This window comes from Pinus tabuliformis, chromosome 3_2 (genome assembly GCF_031772625.1).
Source record: "Pinus tabuliformis cultivar Carrire ecotype Pingquan chromosome 3_2, CPIR1, whole genome shotgun sequence".
Lineage (NCBI taxonomy): Eukaryota > Viridiplantae > Streptophyta > Pinopsida > Pinales > Pinaceae > Pinus > Pinus tabuliformis.
In genome coordinates this window covers 771,988,653-772,005,369 of record NC_142302.1, presented here as the reverse complement: position 1 = coordinate 772,005,369, position 16,717 = coordinate 771,988,653, and the positions used below count along the sequence as shown (strand labels likewise).

Here is a 16,717-nt window from a genome sequence, read left to right as displayed (position 1 = left end):
CTAGGGCCTCAATATTACTTTTAGAGATATGACAGACTCTACTATGATATATTGCAAACCCTAGAAGTAATTCAAACAAGTACAATTCTACAATGCATCTAACAATTTTCAGAATTTATATGTTAGACTTCTACTAGGATTTAATGTAAATCTTAGATTCCATATTTGAGACACTAAGCCTTAGATATCAACAATCAAAACCAATCATAGCACAATCTAAGGTTTCAACAATATGACCAACTTTTTGTAAACACTTGACTTTATCATTACATTTTGAAACAATAGCACCATATCCTAGAATATCAAACTTCTACTAGGACTTTGTTACAAACCCTAGAATTTACACACTATGAGCATCAACAATTAGGTTAGCACATATACATATCTAGGATTTCATAATCATGCACAAGCATATCAATATCCATTAGGTAAGCCCAAGACACAAATATCAATACATTTAAAGTCAGACATATAACAATCTTGATTGGGCTAGGGTTTTGATCAGACGGACAAACATACACCTAGGGTTTCATTCCTAGGAGCTTACTCTAGATATTATAAGGGTTTTGCTCATAAACCCTAATTTACCAAAGCCTCAAGGTCTAGGAATTCAATACATAGTCATTACCATCCAATCCTAAAGGACTAGGGTTTCCATAACAATACTAAAACTCCAAACATGACATTACCATCAAAACCCCAAACATCAAAAGAATAGTATTTTCTAGATTTCATCAGTAACCCTAAGTAGACTAGGGTTTTTCATATTAGCATTGACATACCCTTAGGTTAGGGTTTTACATAGAACCTTTTAGGGTTCCACAAACATGATGATTTTAATGAGGTTAGATTCAATCTAATGATTAATCACCCAAATAAGAATCTTTATGATTCAAAGGTCCTAGACATAACACTTGTTAGTAATGTAAAGAAGATTTATTAGAATGAATGAATATACCTTTATCATGAAGAGAACAAAGCTTATGGTCTAAGACATACCTTTGAGTTGTTTTCTAGACAAACCTTATAGGACATCAATTCCAATAGAACTTCTATCATGCTTTGTCTTGTGAGGTCTTCTCCATAGCCCTTGAGCATTTAGCAAGCCTTTCCTAAGAAAAATATGAAAAAAAATGTTATTAGCATCTAGTACAAACTCATCTAGATAAGAGAAGGAAACCAAATATAAAAGGATAATACAAGGAATAAGATACTTATCTTTGAAAAATGGTGAGGGCTCCCTCTTAATCCAATCTCGAGGGATACCTATAACTTTATCAAAACAATTCAAAAATGTTTTTCCAAAGCATGTTAAACCTACAAGTACTAGAAATCAAAGCATAAAGGAAAATAATTCAAAACTTTAGAGTAGAGGACTTAGTAGTGTAAGTCCTTTATTTCCGATTCTTTGGTCTTGTTCTTCTTTGGAGATCCTTCATCGGCAACATTTGCTTGATCCCTGTTTCTCTTTTTATTCCTAGGATTATCAAGACAATCACTTCTATAGTGACCCATCTTGTGACAATTGTAGCATTCAATCTTGGATAGGTCTATCTTCTTTCTTGGCCCTTTGGACTTCTTGAAGGTTCCTTTATTCTTGTGATGTGCAGAATAGGCATTTGAAATTTTCTCCTCTTCATTCTCTTTGTTGCTTACTAATGAAATTATGACTTCTTCTTGACTACATGCATTCCATAATTGTTTGAATGTAGGAGTGTCCTTCCAACTGTTGATCCCTGATGCAAAGGCACTCCAAGATGTTGGTAATCCTAGAAGTGCAGTGATTACAAGCTCTTTTTCAGGTACTATCTCATCTATTGCTTGGAGATCATCTCTAATTCTAGCTATCCTTACAAAGAAGGATGCCACAATGTCATCCTTTGTCATCTTCATAGTTCTTAGTTCATTCTTAAGACTTGCAATTTGACCAAGATTCTTGATTGTGAACAATTTGGATAAGGCCTCATACATCTCTTGAGCGGAATCTATGTTGGATATATATGGGATGAGGTCATGGCCAATATCTCTATTTCTCTGAACTTTGCCTTTTCTACATCACTTGATTCATTTGTGGGCTTCTTTACTTTTCCTTTGACTAGATCCAAGACTTTATTCTTCTCAAGGATGAGATCTATCCTCTTTTTCCATGCCCTGTAGTTGGAGGCTCCTTCTAGTTTGTTTTCTCCCTTCAATGAGTTAGACATGGTTCTTGAAGATAGTAGGCTTGTCTCCTTATATGATCTTGATGACCCTTATTCAACTTCTTAAAACTTCTTATTCTCTTTTCAATAGATCTTCAAGCTGCCTTTTCCTTCTTCTTAACCTTTGCTCTGATACCATGTTGGAAAATCAAAAAGGCAGAAAGATTTCCTTTATGTTGATAATTACTTGTGATATTCTTATGTTCTTATTAACTTTCTTATGTTCTTCTTTTATCTTAGTTCATCAAGCAATTACCAAAACCATAACACAAAGATCAAGGACACCAAATGTAGGCGGACAACCAAGGAAAAACCCTTATCTAAGGGAAAACCCAGTCAACAACTCTTCCTTCAATAGTTTCACAAGATAATCCAAGACTCTTTTACCTAGACACACATTTCCTCCAATCACCAAGTTAGCCCTTCCCTTCAGCAGCAACTTCGACCAAGAACTTTGATCTTGCAGCAGCAGAACTTCGATCTTGAAGCAGCGACAGAAACTTCGACCTAGTAGCAGCAGAACTTCGATATTGTAGCAGCAACACTTCGACCTAGAAGCAGCGCAATAATTTCGTCTTTGAGGCAGCAACAGAAACTTCAACCTCCCAGCAATAACCCAGTAAATTCACATGTGTGAGAGATAGATTCCCCAAAAATTTCGATCTTGCAATTCTTCTCCTTCTCCTGCAATTCCGTACTCTTTTGCTTCTTCTACTTGTATATCGAACTTGTTATGAGATGTCCTCCACATGAACCGAACTGCACTTTATTTATAGACTCTTCTATGGGTTGAATTACCCTAATGTAGGTCACTCTGGTGTGGAGGTGACAAATGACTTATTTGACTCAATAAAAATTCTTTTTACATGATTCAAAAGCCCAATAAGGGTCTTATAAAATGGACAATGACTCTAATGACTCAAGATAAAACCTAGAAATCCTCAATGGGGACCTTGACCTATAACATGAATAACTCAAGCATAAGACCCATGCTTTAATAAGTCATAATAATAATAACAATAATTTCTTTTTCTTTCTTTCGATAAATACATTTCATTATGACTCAAATTCAATTATGAAGACCGAAACTAGTTACATTCTTCAACAATATGCAGGACACAGGCTTCACCAGGAGTGAGGTAGATCCCAACCTATACTTCTTGTTGGTTGGATCTGAGCCCCTCAATTTGGTGTTGTATGTGAACTATCTCATTCTGACAGGTGCAGAGGCACTAATTGCGGTTGCAAGTCATATCTAGTGTCAGAATTTGAGATGAAGGATATCAGGTCGATGCATTACTTTCTGGGACTTAAGGTTTGGCAGTGACCAGGCAAGATCTTCCTCGAACAAGGGAAGTACACTCTAGAGATCTTGAAGAGATTGAAGACGGAGGAGAGTAGACCAATGGCCACTCTGATAGTGATAACCTGAAGAAGATTAATCCTTCAATTTCAAAGATGGCATACTTCAAACAGTACAGGTAGTTGATTGGCTCATTGATGTATTGGTCAATACTCAATCAAACATCAGCGTTGTTGTTAACACCCTAAGCCAATTCATGGTGGAATCAAGGGAGGTTCACTGGGTTGCAGCAAAGCACGTGCTTAGATATTTGCAGGGCACAGTAGGATATGGATTGCAATACCTTGGTGGAGATGGTATGAGGTTGCAAGGGTACTCAGATTCAGACTAGGTAGGTAGTGATACAGATCGAAAGAGCACCTCTGGGTGTTGCTTCAGTTTGGGGTTGGGAGTCATTTCCTGGTTCAGCAAGAAGCAGACCTCAGTAGCACTAAGTTCAACTAAGGCAGAGTACATGGCGGCCAGTCTAGATAGTTGTGAATTCATTTCGCTTCGCAAGCTACTCACAGGATTGTTTAATCAAAAGCTTGAGCCGAAAGTGATCCACTGCGATAACCAAAGTTGTATCAAACTCTCTGAGAATCCAGTATTTCACAATAGGTCAAAGCACATTGAAGCCAAATACCACTTCATCAAAGACATGGTGCTAAGGAGAGCAGTCAAGCTCCAATATATTTCCACAAAGGAGCAATTGGCAAACATTTTCACCAAGCCCTTAGTGTAGGGCAAGTTCGTCTGGTTTCGAGACAAGCTTGGAGTGAAGGAGAATACCTTCCTTGCTAAGAGGGAGTGTCAGTGCTTGTAGCTCAGACAGGTATTTCCATGAGGGTGTCTACTTATGGATACCATCATTAAAAGTATCCTATGCTTTTTCAGAAGTTCCTTTTTTTTTGTAAACATGGTAGTACTTTCTATTTACTTTTTTCAAAAATTTACAGTCAAATCCTCCGATCAGTCACCTGCCTGAAGGAAACCAGGTGACCATCGGTCAGCATTGTATCCACTCCAAAATTTAAATAAGTTCATCAAAACCATTTTGTCCTTGCTAGCCATTACACAAGTTCTTATCGTTCGCATTTCAAACAAAAACATTCTAAAACCAAAGATAAATAAACTAATCCTCATTTGAGGAAGCTATCTGAACTGTCGCCTTTGCTTTCAAATTCAGCACCTTCCCGTCAAGATTCTGCGACTTCACCCCTGGGCCTGGGAGCTCTCGTCCCTACTAGAACATTCTGCTCTATTCTGCCCAAGGCTAGATTGTTCCTGTAAGTTTGTATCTGAATTGTCACCAGTTCTTTCATTATTTCCCCCCGAATTGGGTCTATTTCCTTGTTTCTTTGCTGCCTGTTCAACACTTCCCCTGCCATATGTTCCTGGTGCAGGGTCATGGCGCGGGCTACAATGTGTTTCATTATCCAATATTGTTGCATAGTCCTGTTAAAAAGAGAAAGCCGACTATTTGTTGTACCCGGGTCCTGCAACATTTCTTCCCATTCATTCATGGGGAAGTCTCGACCTCTCAGGTTATTTCTCAGATCTCTTTCCCAGCCCCATATTTGATCTCTGGCCTCCTTCGGATTTGCCTCCATGTAGGCATCGATTATTCTCTTCATCTGCTCGCCGTGAGGTTTCCTTCCTTGTTTCTTCCCTATACCACTCGTTCCTTCATCTTTTTTAACGTTCCTCTGGCTGCGCCTAGGTGCCATGTTTCGTCTTGTCTGTGCCTTGGTACTCTTATCCCTAGAGTGCTCTGTCTGGAATGCAGTTGCGCCCTTACCAGTGGTCAGACCTAGCACATGGTAAACACAATTGTCAGTTTTGGCCATGGAGGTTATAAAAATGAAAGGAGTATTTCTACCCCCCCATCATGGTGTTGCTTTTGCTGTTTCTTTCTCTGTGATGCAGCACTACGGCCTCTCGAAATCTTACAGGTTCAGGGCCTCCATCACAGTTAGAAATCTTTTTTTGGGTCGAATGCTTCGTATTTCTTTCAAGGTCACTCCTTTCTCTCTTAGGCCTGCCTACCCCTTTCCCAGATTTGGGTTTCTCAGGTCCAGATTCACCCTCACTATTCTCTTCAGAATCTCCTCTCCCTGTGAGGTGCTCCTGCTTCCTCCCTCGAGTTTTCTGGGCTTTCCTTTCCTTCCTGCCAAGGTTCGTCTCATCAGGCTGAGTCTCAGGGTTGGAATCGCCGACACATCAATTCTGATACAGGGATCCTAGATGTATGGGTCCTCCATTTCCTGTCTCCCCCTCACATTGCATATAAGCTCTCCCTTCCCATCCATAGCCCCCAAGGAATCTTCCCTTTTTCCCAGCTATCTTATCTCTATACATGCTTCGGAGATTCAGAGGATCATCCCTATCTACCATCAGGCCTACTCTATACTTCAAACTAAATATTGTTTCAAAGGATGGGGAGGAAAATTTTACATACCCGTCTACCTGGTTGCACTGTTTTATCTCCTGCAGCTTTCTATTGCAAGCAGCGCATTCTTTCTCACCACATTTCTTCTTTCGCATCCACATGCAGAATGCATGGTTTCCCTCTGCCTCTACTCCTTTAACATTCTCCTGTCTTAATTCTACCGCCAGCTGTCCATTTTTCCTTCCTTTCTTGGCTCGCCTTCCTTCCCACTTGCCTTGGGATGCTACCCATCTGTCTTGTCCTCCTTCCTTCATTTATGTCTTTCTTCTCCCGGCTGCTCTTGCCGTCCACTTGCTGACTCTGCGCTGCCATTTGGCATCCACTTGCTGCCCCTTCTCGGTCTTGATGTCCTGCCCTCCCTTCCTCCATACCTTTCCATTTCTGCCCCCACTCCTCTCGGGTCTATCCTTTCTCTACCCGCTTCCGTCATCCGATTCGTCTCTATCCTCTCCTCCGTCCTTTGTTGTTCCAGGAGTGATCTATTCTGTCCTGCCTGCACTTGCCTTTGTCCTTCTTCCCTTCCATTAGCATCACCCGACTGCCTGTATTATTTGTTTCATTTCCTCATTCTGGCTAAGCTCTTCCCCTCCCGCGTCTAGCTATTGCTCTCTGTTGCGGCATCCCCAGTTCGCAAGGAGGTCCGTCGGGGCATTTCCTTTCCTTTTCACATGGGATGGTATGGTGTATGCAATCTCTGTAATTGCTATCGTAATTTTGTTATTACCCAGGCCGTCCTCCAGCTTTTGCTTAGCTTTTCAGTTGTTGCTCCCTGCTGTAGATGTTTTATTGTTTCTATTACCAACATGGAGTCGCCTTCTATCTGCAGTCTTTGGTATCCTTCTCTTATCGCTATCTCTAGTCCCCTGTTTAGCGCATGGTATTCTGCTTCATTATTCGTGGTGATGCCGCAGTCCATTGCATATGCCCATTTGATTTTCCCTTCCTCGTCTCTAAATATCCCTCTTATGCCAGCCTCCCCTGGGTTGCCTTTGGCCGCCCCGTCGAAATTTAGTTTTATGAATCCTTGTGGCGGGTTTCTATATCTTTCTTCGGCTCTTGCCTTGCCTACATCATTTTCTTTCTCTATCCTGTTTGTGTTTTTTACTTTGATTTCCAGTCGGTTCATGATGCGGGTCTCCACTCCTTCCATCTTCCAGTCGTCCTCTTTCCAATTTTCCATATTTACTGTTTCTCTTATGTTTTTCATGATTTGGGTCCACAATTCTCCTTTTTCTTTTTTATCTTCACTGAATATTACCCTGTTTCTTGCCTTCCAAAGGTTCCACAAGAGAAACCCAATTGACAGATTCCATGCATGGTTCAAGATTATGTTGCGGTAAGGCTTACTGATCCACTTCCCTATTGTTGTTTTTATGCTCCCTATATTCTTGTCTATAATCTCGTAAAGTTGTTGGTGTTTTTGCCACAGGTTGTTACTTACACTGCAAGAGTTTGCGACGTCCTCCATGGTTTCTTCTTGTTGTTGGGACAATGCACATCACAAGGGCCCATGCGTCCCTTTCCTTCTTAATTGGTCCCAAGTCAGGGCGCACCCATGCATCACTGTCCAGGTAAAAAACGCCACTTTTGGCCAAGTTTTTAACTGCCATATTCTTTTCCATTTTTTTGTATCTGCGTTTCCACCTCCTCCTATCTTTATATGGTAACCTTCTGAGATTGTGAACATGCCTTTTATGCGTTTACCCCATATTAGTATATCTGTTCCTTCTTTAATTGCAATTTTCCTGGTTGCCATTTCTTTTTGATAAATTATCCATTGTTCAGTTTCTGGGGCTTCGGGCCAGTCGCTCTTCATCTTCCATTTTCTCCAGTAACTATTTTGTTCCACTTCCCAATAGTTTCTTACTGCATCTTCCACTATTTGGGTTCTGTACTGATGGATTTCTTGGAGTTGGAGTTCCTAGCTCAGGATTCCTCTCTATTGCCATGCCTCCTGCCAAAAGTCTGCTTTATCCCCCTCTCGAATTTCCCAGAAGTTGTTGTCTCTTATCAAGGCTCTGTTCATGCTTGCCAGGTTCCAAACGGCTAAGCCTTTCCTTTCTGCTAGTGTTCGGAGTTTTCCTTCCGGAGTCCTTGCTATCTCATATTTCTTTTCCCAAAGCCGTTTCCATAGGTCGTTCCCTCCTTGAACCCATCTCCACCATAATTTTGCCCCCATGACTTGGTTTAATATGTAGGGGTCTCTTAGTCCTAGGCCTCCCTCGTTGACGGACTTGATTAACCATGTCCATGAAAGTAAAGCCCACTTTTTTTATTTATTTGACCCTTGCCACAGAAAATCTTTGAAGAGTTGCACCATTTTCTGACATATGGTTTTGGGGATCGCTTGACTAGCCATCTGATAGATTGGCATAGCTTGAAGAACAGACTTCAAGAGTATAAGGCGGCTCAGGGTATTGAGCGTTCTGAACGTCCAATTGTCCATTCTTTTTTGAATTTTCCTTATCAATCCTTTCCAATTCATTATTCTGTTCTGTTGATCACTCAGTTGTACTCCTAAGTATTTAGTTGGAAACTGTCCTATTTTGAACCCCATTGTTCTTGCTAGGAAGGCCTGGCTCACCCTTGGAGTATTAAAGAAGAATATTTCAGTTTTCTCCTTATTCACCTCTGTTCCTGAGGCTTTTGTGAATTCTGTAAGGATCTCCTCTAATTTTTTTGCTTCCTTGAGATTTGCTTGGTTGTACATCATTACATCATCCACGAACTGTTGATGTGTGATGGTTAAGTCATCCCCCCATAATCTCAGCCCTTTAAATTCCCCTCTGCCTACTTTTGCATTGATTAAACAGCCTAAACCATCCGCTGCTAAAATGAATAGGAACGGTGAAAATGGATCTCCCTATCTTAGGCCACGGGATGGTTTAAAAGTGTCTGTAGGGGTCCCATTTAGTAGGATTGACATACTTGGAGTGGATATCATGGACATTATCCATGCTATCCATCTTTCATCAAATCCATATGCTTGTAGAATTTTTTTGAGATATTGCCAGCTGAGTTTATCATAGGCTTTTGCTAAGTCCAGTTTAACCATCATTCCTTTATTTCCCGTCCTCTTTAAGGAATGAATCACCTCTTGAGCGATGACAATCCCATCCACGATCTGTCTTCCTTTCACAAACCCTGTTTGTTCTTTTGCTATCAATTCTGGGAGTAGAGGTTGTAATCTTTTTACCATTATTGTAGCTAGAATTTTATAGATTACATTACAAAGAGCTATTGGTCTGAAGCTATGAGGTTCTTCAGCCTGTTCTACTTTTGGTATTAATGCCAGAAAGGTAGCATTCCATGTTGGATGCATTCTTCTATTGCTTCTTGATTCTTCTACTGCACTAACAATGTCTTTTTTCATAAAACTCCATGTTGCTTGAAAGAACTCTGCTATGAATCCATCCGAGCCAGGAGCTTTATTTTTCACCATTGTCTTTACTACTTGCTCTACCTCTTTCTCTGTAATTACCCTTAGGAGAGCCAGGTTTTGTTCCCTGTTTACCTTTTTGGGGATGTATTGACTTATCTTTGCTATCTTCTCTTCTATGTTACTTTGTGGCTCTGTCAATATGCCCTTGAAATGTTGGATTAAGAGATTTTCCACTTCCTCTGTCTGGATTACCCTGTTACCTTGTTTGTTTTTTAGGGAGAAAAGTCTATTCTACTGCCTATGTTGCTGCATCGCTCTGTGGAAAAGTTTTGTGTTTCGCTCTCCCTCTTTTAGCCACTGTACCCTTGACTTTTGACGCCATAGGATTTCCTCCTGTTTTCTTCTTTCTTCCAATCTGACTAACACCCCTCCTTCTTCCTACGCGAGCTCCTCTGTTCTCCCTTCTTCTATTATTTTTTGTTGTATCCTTTTCATTGCTATTTGGACCTGTTCCTTGTCTTTATGTATGTTGCCAAATTCTTCTTTGTTCCAAGTCTTAAGTTTGCTTTTCAACTCCTTAAGTCTCAATTGGAGCAATTGCATCTTATTTTTGCCTTGTATTTCCTCTTTACTATTCTGCCACCAGTTTTCCATCTTTTCTATGAGTGTTGGGTCTCTTAGCCAGAAGGCTTCAAACCTGAAAGTTTTGTGCTGGTTTTGATTGTTCATGGCAATTTCAAGTTTTATTGGCCAGTGGTCTGATCCTTGGCAAGGTAAGATTGTTGCTTCATAGAATAGATCTTTCCCAAGGAAGTGTTCTGTTGCTAAGAACCTATCCAATCTGGAGGCTATCTGCCTGCTACCTCCTCTTCTATTATTCCAGGTGTATTTTCCGTTGATAGTATTTATGTCAATCAATTGAAGGGTTGTCTGGGTCTTCCTGAATCTCTCCATGTCTGCATCCTCCCGTTGTAGTACTCCTTTCTTTTCTGTTGTGGTTGTGATCATATTAAAATGTCCTGCTATCACCCACAGTTTTTATGTGTGCAGGTTTCTCAGTCGAAGCATCTTGGTTAAGAAGGCCTCTCTCTCTATCGGAATGTGAGGTCCATACACCGCTAATACAAGGAACCAGTCTTTATGCCCTATCATTCTGAATCTCCCTAAGAGAATCCTTCTCATTTCTATCCATAAGTCGACCACTACTTCTGCTGGATTCCATAAGATTGCAATATCCCCTGCACTCCCTTTTGAATCTAGTGTCATACTTTCATAAGAGGGCTTGATTTGTTTTAGAATTTCCTCCATTTTCGCTCCCGTTCTTTTTGTTTCTTGAAGCAACATAATTTGAGGTTTTTCTTTTTTGATCCTCTCTGCCAGGTACCTTTGCTTACCCTTACTGTTAAGCCCTCTTATATTCCATGATGTGATAATCATTGGGAAGGTTGGTTTGTTTGTTGGAAGACAGCTGAAAGCGGCACTACTCTTCCTGTATTGACTAGCATTTCTCCCATGACTTGAATTGATTCTTGTAGGTTTTTTCGGCCTCGTTTTTCCCTCCTTTCCCTTTGTTTTGATGTTCCTGGCTATTGTCATGTGGTGTTCCTAACTATTCATTCATCCCTATAGTTCCGTGCTCCCATTTTTCTTTGTATTTTTGGAATATTTCTTTGTATAATTTCTTATCTCCTTCTAGGATAAACCGCTCGTCCAGGTTTCGCCACTTATCCAGAAGGTTTCTCAAAATTTCCTCTTCTGTTGTGGGATCGTCCCCTTTGTTTGTCGACTTCCATTACTTCATTCTCCTAGTGTTCCTCCTTTTCTGTTCTCCCCTTTTCCTCTATTTCTCCTTTATCTTTCTGCTTGTTGCTGTTGACATCCTGATTTGTTCTATCTTCCTGATCTGGTTCCTCTTGGTAGTCCATACCTCAAGTTTCTTCTTCTCCTTCTTCTGTTTGTAATATTTCGAACCTATTTGTCTCTTTTCCTTTGGTTTGTTGTTCTTTCCTTCCATCCTTCAGGGTTTCTCTAGTAGGTCGTTTCTTAATTTTTATTTCTTGAAACCCCTCATTATCCTCAGTGGTTTTCCTCTGTAGCTTAGTTTTTCTTTCCTCTTCCTCTACATTTAAGGGGCATTCCTTGAAAAAGTGTCCATATTTATGGCATTTTCTGCATCTAAAAGGAATGTGTTCATAGTCCAATGCCTACTGCCAGACCTCCTCATGATATTCTAGTTCGACTGCACTTGGTATTGGGTTTGCAATGTTCATATAAACACATATTCTTGCATACGAGGTGTATCTTCCTCTTTTAGTTGATTCTGCTATCTTTACAAAGCTGCCTATGGTATTCCCTATCCCTTCAAGTATCTCTATGTCCCAAAAATCCATAGGCAGTCCAAACAGTGTAACCCATACAGATGCTGCTAGAAATTTTTCTTTATCCGGGTTATAGCATTCCTCCCAATACCTCATAAATAAACCTGCATTGTTATGGAAATATGGGCCATTTTCAAAAACTTTTTCTTTGTCTTGCAGGTTTGATAAGATTACCGTAAAGAATCCTCGTGCGCCTAGCTTCAGTTCAATGTGGTCGCCTCGCTGCCATTTCTGTTGGATCCATCTTGTCAGTTCTTTCTCTGAGGGCCAGACTCCAATGAACTTGCAGATCATTGCGTGGTCTTTCATATAACTTCTGTACCTTTCCAGTTTGTTCATTGGAATGACAAACCTCGGTTTCTCCGCTGCGCAGGGAAGACATTTTCCTTTACTTCCTGCTTGCTAGCGGGCTCCCAGGACTGGTCCCGGTGTCCTTTGTTCAGCCTCCGCTTTGCTGTTGCTCGTTCCTTCTCCCGTTGTTGCGTCTTTGTAGGAGGGGATCTCTCCCCTCCTAGTCTCTTCTGCCATATCTGAGCCGCCTATCCACTTCTTTCCGTGCCGATCCGCTTGTTTTCGAGGTGTTCCGCGCCGCCTACCTCATGGCCGCAAGGTCATTAGGGTTGCAGAGCTCCAAGAATCCTTCATTGAATTTTTTTGTTCCAGAAGTTCCTTTTATTAATTAAATAATTAAATGAACATTATTTTATTAAAGTGATTTTTAAATAATAAAGTGACTAAAGTGGGTCATTTAATTAAAAGAGAGCCATTGATCTCACAGTTAGATCTCAACCATTGAAACTCAGGTTATTGGCTCATGTCAAAGTTATAAAAGAAAGAGAGAGAAATAACAAAGACACACTGAACATTCATTTCACAAATTACGTGAGTGGAAGAGCAAATCAGAGATCTGATTTTCATCCATGGGCGAGAATTTCAGTAGTATTTCAGCAAGGAGAAGGTAGTCAGTCTTCAGCAAGACAGGCAGACATTTAGCAGCAAGGACAGGTGCAACCAGACAGCCCAGCAGAGCAGTCTATACCACAGTCCATATGGATTCTACTGCTGTACGGATCCCATACCGTCATATGGATTTGAGGGTAGGCTGCCTCGATTTTCATGCAAACCCTAATTTTCAGGTTTGTTGTTTGTTTGATTAATTCTCAGGGCCATTTTTCCCTATGAGGGAGCTCTTGTAAGTTCTGAAGATAATTTTGAATGATGAACTGATCTAGAAGGCAGAAATATTTGTGTACTTTATGTGATTGCTTTTCTTGTTTTCCACTGCATACAAAAGTTAATACTACCAGCCAAGTAACTAGATCTGATATGTTTGCTTAGATTGTTGGTTTTAGGATATTTTAACAATTTGCTGTTGTGTTGTAGTAGTGCAACCACATTTTACAACAAGGTGCATACTGTCCATCGACTTGGCAAAATCACTCAAACATTCATCATAGAATTTTTTCAAAATAAATCCAAGCAAAGACCTCCCTTAGCATTTTCATTGTTTAAAAAGCTTGTGGGAGAGAAGGGTTGCTTCTGTTTGGAAGGAACACTGGGAAGAAAAAGGCTAACAGTTTTGGAAGTTGAAAGTGAAACCCCTGGAAAACCAACAACGGGAAAAATAAAAAATAGACCCTAAATAACAGCTCCAAAAGCAGTCAAAAAAATAAATAAAAGCAGCTGCTATTTGACATAAATAACTAACAGCAGCAATGAAAGGAGGGGAAAAGTGAGTTGGTACCTCAGAAGACCAAAACGATATTGTAACATAGTTGCCAGCTGGTATGAAGCTTGGTGAGTCAAAAAACCCAGTGTTTTGATGACCTAGTTGCCCTAAATACATTGGTGGATGCACAAAAAGCATTGGTGGGCGCCCTAGATGCATCAAGATGACCTCTGTTCAGTCCATTTCGGTTGAGAAAATCATCCAGCAGAGGAGATGCACCCAGCAACGAAAATGACAAAAACTAGTCAAAAAAGGGGTTTTGTAGGGAGTTTAACCGTTGACTCAATCAACCAAAATTTAATCACAGTCAAGTCTGATCTGGGACAATTTGGAAAAGATCATTTTGGCCCCTATCCAAGTCAAATTCAGAGTATGGTGAGTCAAACTCGCAATCCTGGTAACATTTGTGCAAGTTTTAAATCTCTCCCCCTCCCAACACTCCCAGCAAAAGCTAAAATGACAAGAAGCCCTAGCAGGGGAATGTAACAGTTGACTCGGTCAGCCCAAATTTTACTTGATCAAATTGAGATGGTCTCGTAATTAATTACAGTCAGAGTTTGACCTGAGATGATCCGGAAAAAATTGTTTTGGCCGTGATCCAAGTCAAACTCACAATCCTGGTAACACTTGTGCAAGGTTCAAATCTCTCTCCCTCGCATTTTAAAGTGAGTTTGTCTTGTGTTAATGTGGCATTGGGGTTCATAGCTCCCCACAGATCAATCAAAAATGAAATGTACTAATTCTAAAAAACAGTTTTGTCCAGTGCATGTATATTGGTAATTTAAATGTTTTCAGAAAAACTATCAAGGATTTATTCCAATTTTAACATTAGATTAATTTTTAGTGGGCATATATTTTGTATTAAGAATATATGAAAGTTAGTTTAAGAATTACTTACACAGGCATGAAATTGGCATCAGTTGCATCAGTCAATGAAAAATAGTATGTACTAAATTTCCAACATTATCAAGATTGCAAAAATGTAATGTTAAACAACTAAAATAAATTAAAGAACTGCTAAATCTTCTACCCTACAGATGAAAAACAAAGAGAAGTTACTTGTATATATGCTTTGAACAAACTAGCAGCAACCTGATAATCTACGATCTATTATAATGCTGAATATCTAACAAAACAACTTCTAGAGCATGATCAACTGCTGCAGTATGCAGATCAATGTTTTTCTTGCATAAAATCATTAGAAAAATTACCTTGTTGCCAATGTAGCCCATCACACCAACACCAATAGGGGAGACTTTTAAGTTGTTAATATGCCTCCTGAGAGTTCGAAGAACCCAAACTGATACAAATATTCCAACCATCTGCTTACTAACTATTCGTACATAGCGTTCCCTGACCCTTTTAGGTTTTGTAGGTGACACATCAGCATCTGATGATGAAAGTGTCTCCAGGCAATTCCTCGGTTCTTCATTGAAATCACTTTTCTTTAAGGAAGAAACATTGGACAGTAAATCTTGTGTTTCTGAATCCAATGGCTGCTCCGGCCAGCTCAATCCAATTTCAGAAATTGTATACATTCTCCTTAATTTAGAACCAGGTGATAGAGCTCGCATTTCTGAGTCCGACAAAGGCTCCAACCATTTCATTCCAATTCTTCCAGAACTGTTGTAGCTCCTCTTTAAATTGACACTGGATTTTAAATCTTGTACTGCTGAATCAATTAACTCTTCTGGCCAGGTTGATCCTGCTCTCCCTGAGAAGCTGGAGACTCTCCTGAAGCTATATAGATTACTAGAATCTAACCAATCTCTGATGGTATCTTTTCCAATGCTTTCAGACAACAAATTAACATCTTCATTGCTAGCCACATCATTTTCAGGAGATAGTATTTCATCTGCAATGGTGTCAGAAGCATCAGATGCCTTGACCCTCGATGGCGAAGCAGGAGCACTATAGCATTTACACTTGGATTTAGCTTGGCGTGTCCTATTCAATGTTCTACGAATGATAGCTTCCCACTTGGATACGGGGCTATTATCCTCAGCACCAAAAATATTACCAGCATTCAAAGGAACTATCTCTTGGAAACTGCACAGACAAAAATTGCCATGAATGAGAACTAGCGAACCTTAGGGTTGCTATGGGATTATTACAACCAGAAGGCATTTACAACACATATAACTAAGGCTTGTTATGGAAATTCGGAAGTAGAAGAGAGGTCTAGTCCAACAGAATTATATCTCATCTCTGAGCAAATTTCATAACCATACAAATTTACAAATCTACATAATTCAGTTTTCTAAGCTTCTGCCCCATGAGAAATAGAGACAGATTACCTTCCATGAAATTGAAATGATGAATACAGAGTTCAGAGGGGTAGAAAATCGAAATTCTAGCAAAGAGGCTGATGTTTTCCCCATTTGTAATCAATTTTCTCATTCAATGTAGCCTATTTTCTTTTCGTTCAAATGATAACAAACTTGAAATCAAATGAAGCATAGCTAGAGAATAATCAATGGCAAGATTCAAATAAGGCAAGTTCAATCAAGAAAATTACCCAAGGACATACATATCTGCTTGCTCTTGTTTACCTAGCCAGTCCTCAATATCCAAATCATTGGGTGGCACATTTCCACCAACATTCCAAGTGCCTACTAATATTCTGCCAAGAACAAAAGAAGAAATATTATGAAAAGTGAGTTGTGGCTCCACACCCTAAATCGATAAAGAACAGAAAAACTGGAGCAAATATGAAATTGACTAACTTGATTTCTTTGGTGTCTATGTACTGTGCTCGCATTGTCTCCGATTTGCCTCTTCTTAGTCTACGCAAGAAACGCTCTGATGGAATCCCTAAAATTCAATGGAAACACAGAGAAAAAGGTGTGAGAGATTTAATAATCACATGCACAATCATAGATGTGATCAACTCTGTTACTGGATTTACCACACTAGGGTGGCAAATCGTTTCTGATCCAAACCAGCAACTTGGAATTGCCAAATGGCAAAGGAAACCAAACCAAAAACTGCACCATTTCCCCACAAACTGCAAGCCAGAAAATAAGTAGAAATAGACCTCACAATTTGAAAGCCAAACAATAAGTAGAAATAGACCCCACAAACTGCAAGCCTTCAAACTTCCTCTTCAAGGATAGCTTGTAAACTTTCACTATTATGTTTATCTGAAGAAAATTGTAAGTATCAACTTTTGGACTTTTCTTAGCCTGGAAATCTTCACTTGAGGATTTTCAAATTCGTGGTACAGCTCAGAT

General features: G+C 39.8%; 1 protein-coding gene across 4 annotated transcripts in view; it reads right to left on the bottom strand.

Moving 5' to 3' along the window:
• Positions 1-16,717, bottom strand: part of LOC149182903 (type I inositol polyphosphate 5-phosphatase 2-like) — a 128,735-nt gene that overhangs the window by 109,813 nt on the left and 2,205 nt on the right. For all 4 annotated transcript variants that reach the window (XM_089416995.1, XM_089416993.1, XM_089416994.1 and 1 more), the window contains exons 4-6: positions 16,211-16,298; positions 16,003-16,107; positions 14,696-15,533 (exon numbers count right to left, since the gene is read on the bottom strand). In XM_089416995.1, coding sequence (XP_089273121.1) covers positions 14,696-15,533; positions 16,003-16,107; positions 16,211-16,298 — 1,031 coding nt within the window. The remainder of the gene's footprint in view (positions 1-14,695; positions 15,534-16,002; positions 16,108-16,210; positions 16,299-16,717) is intronic.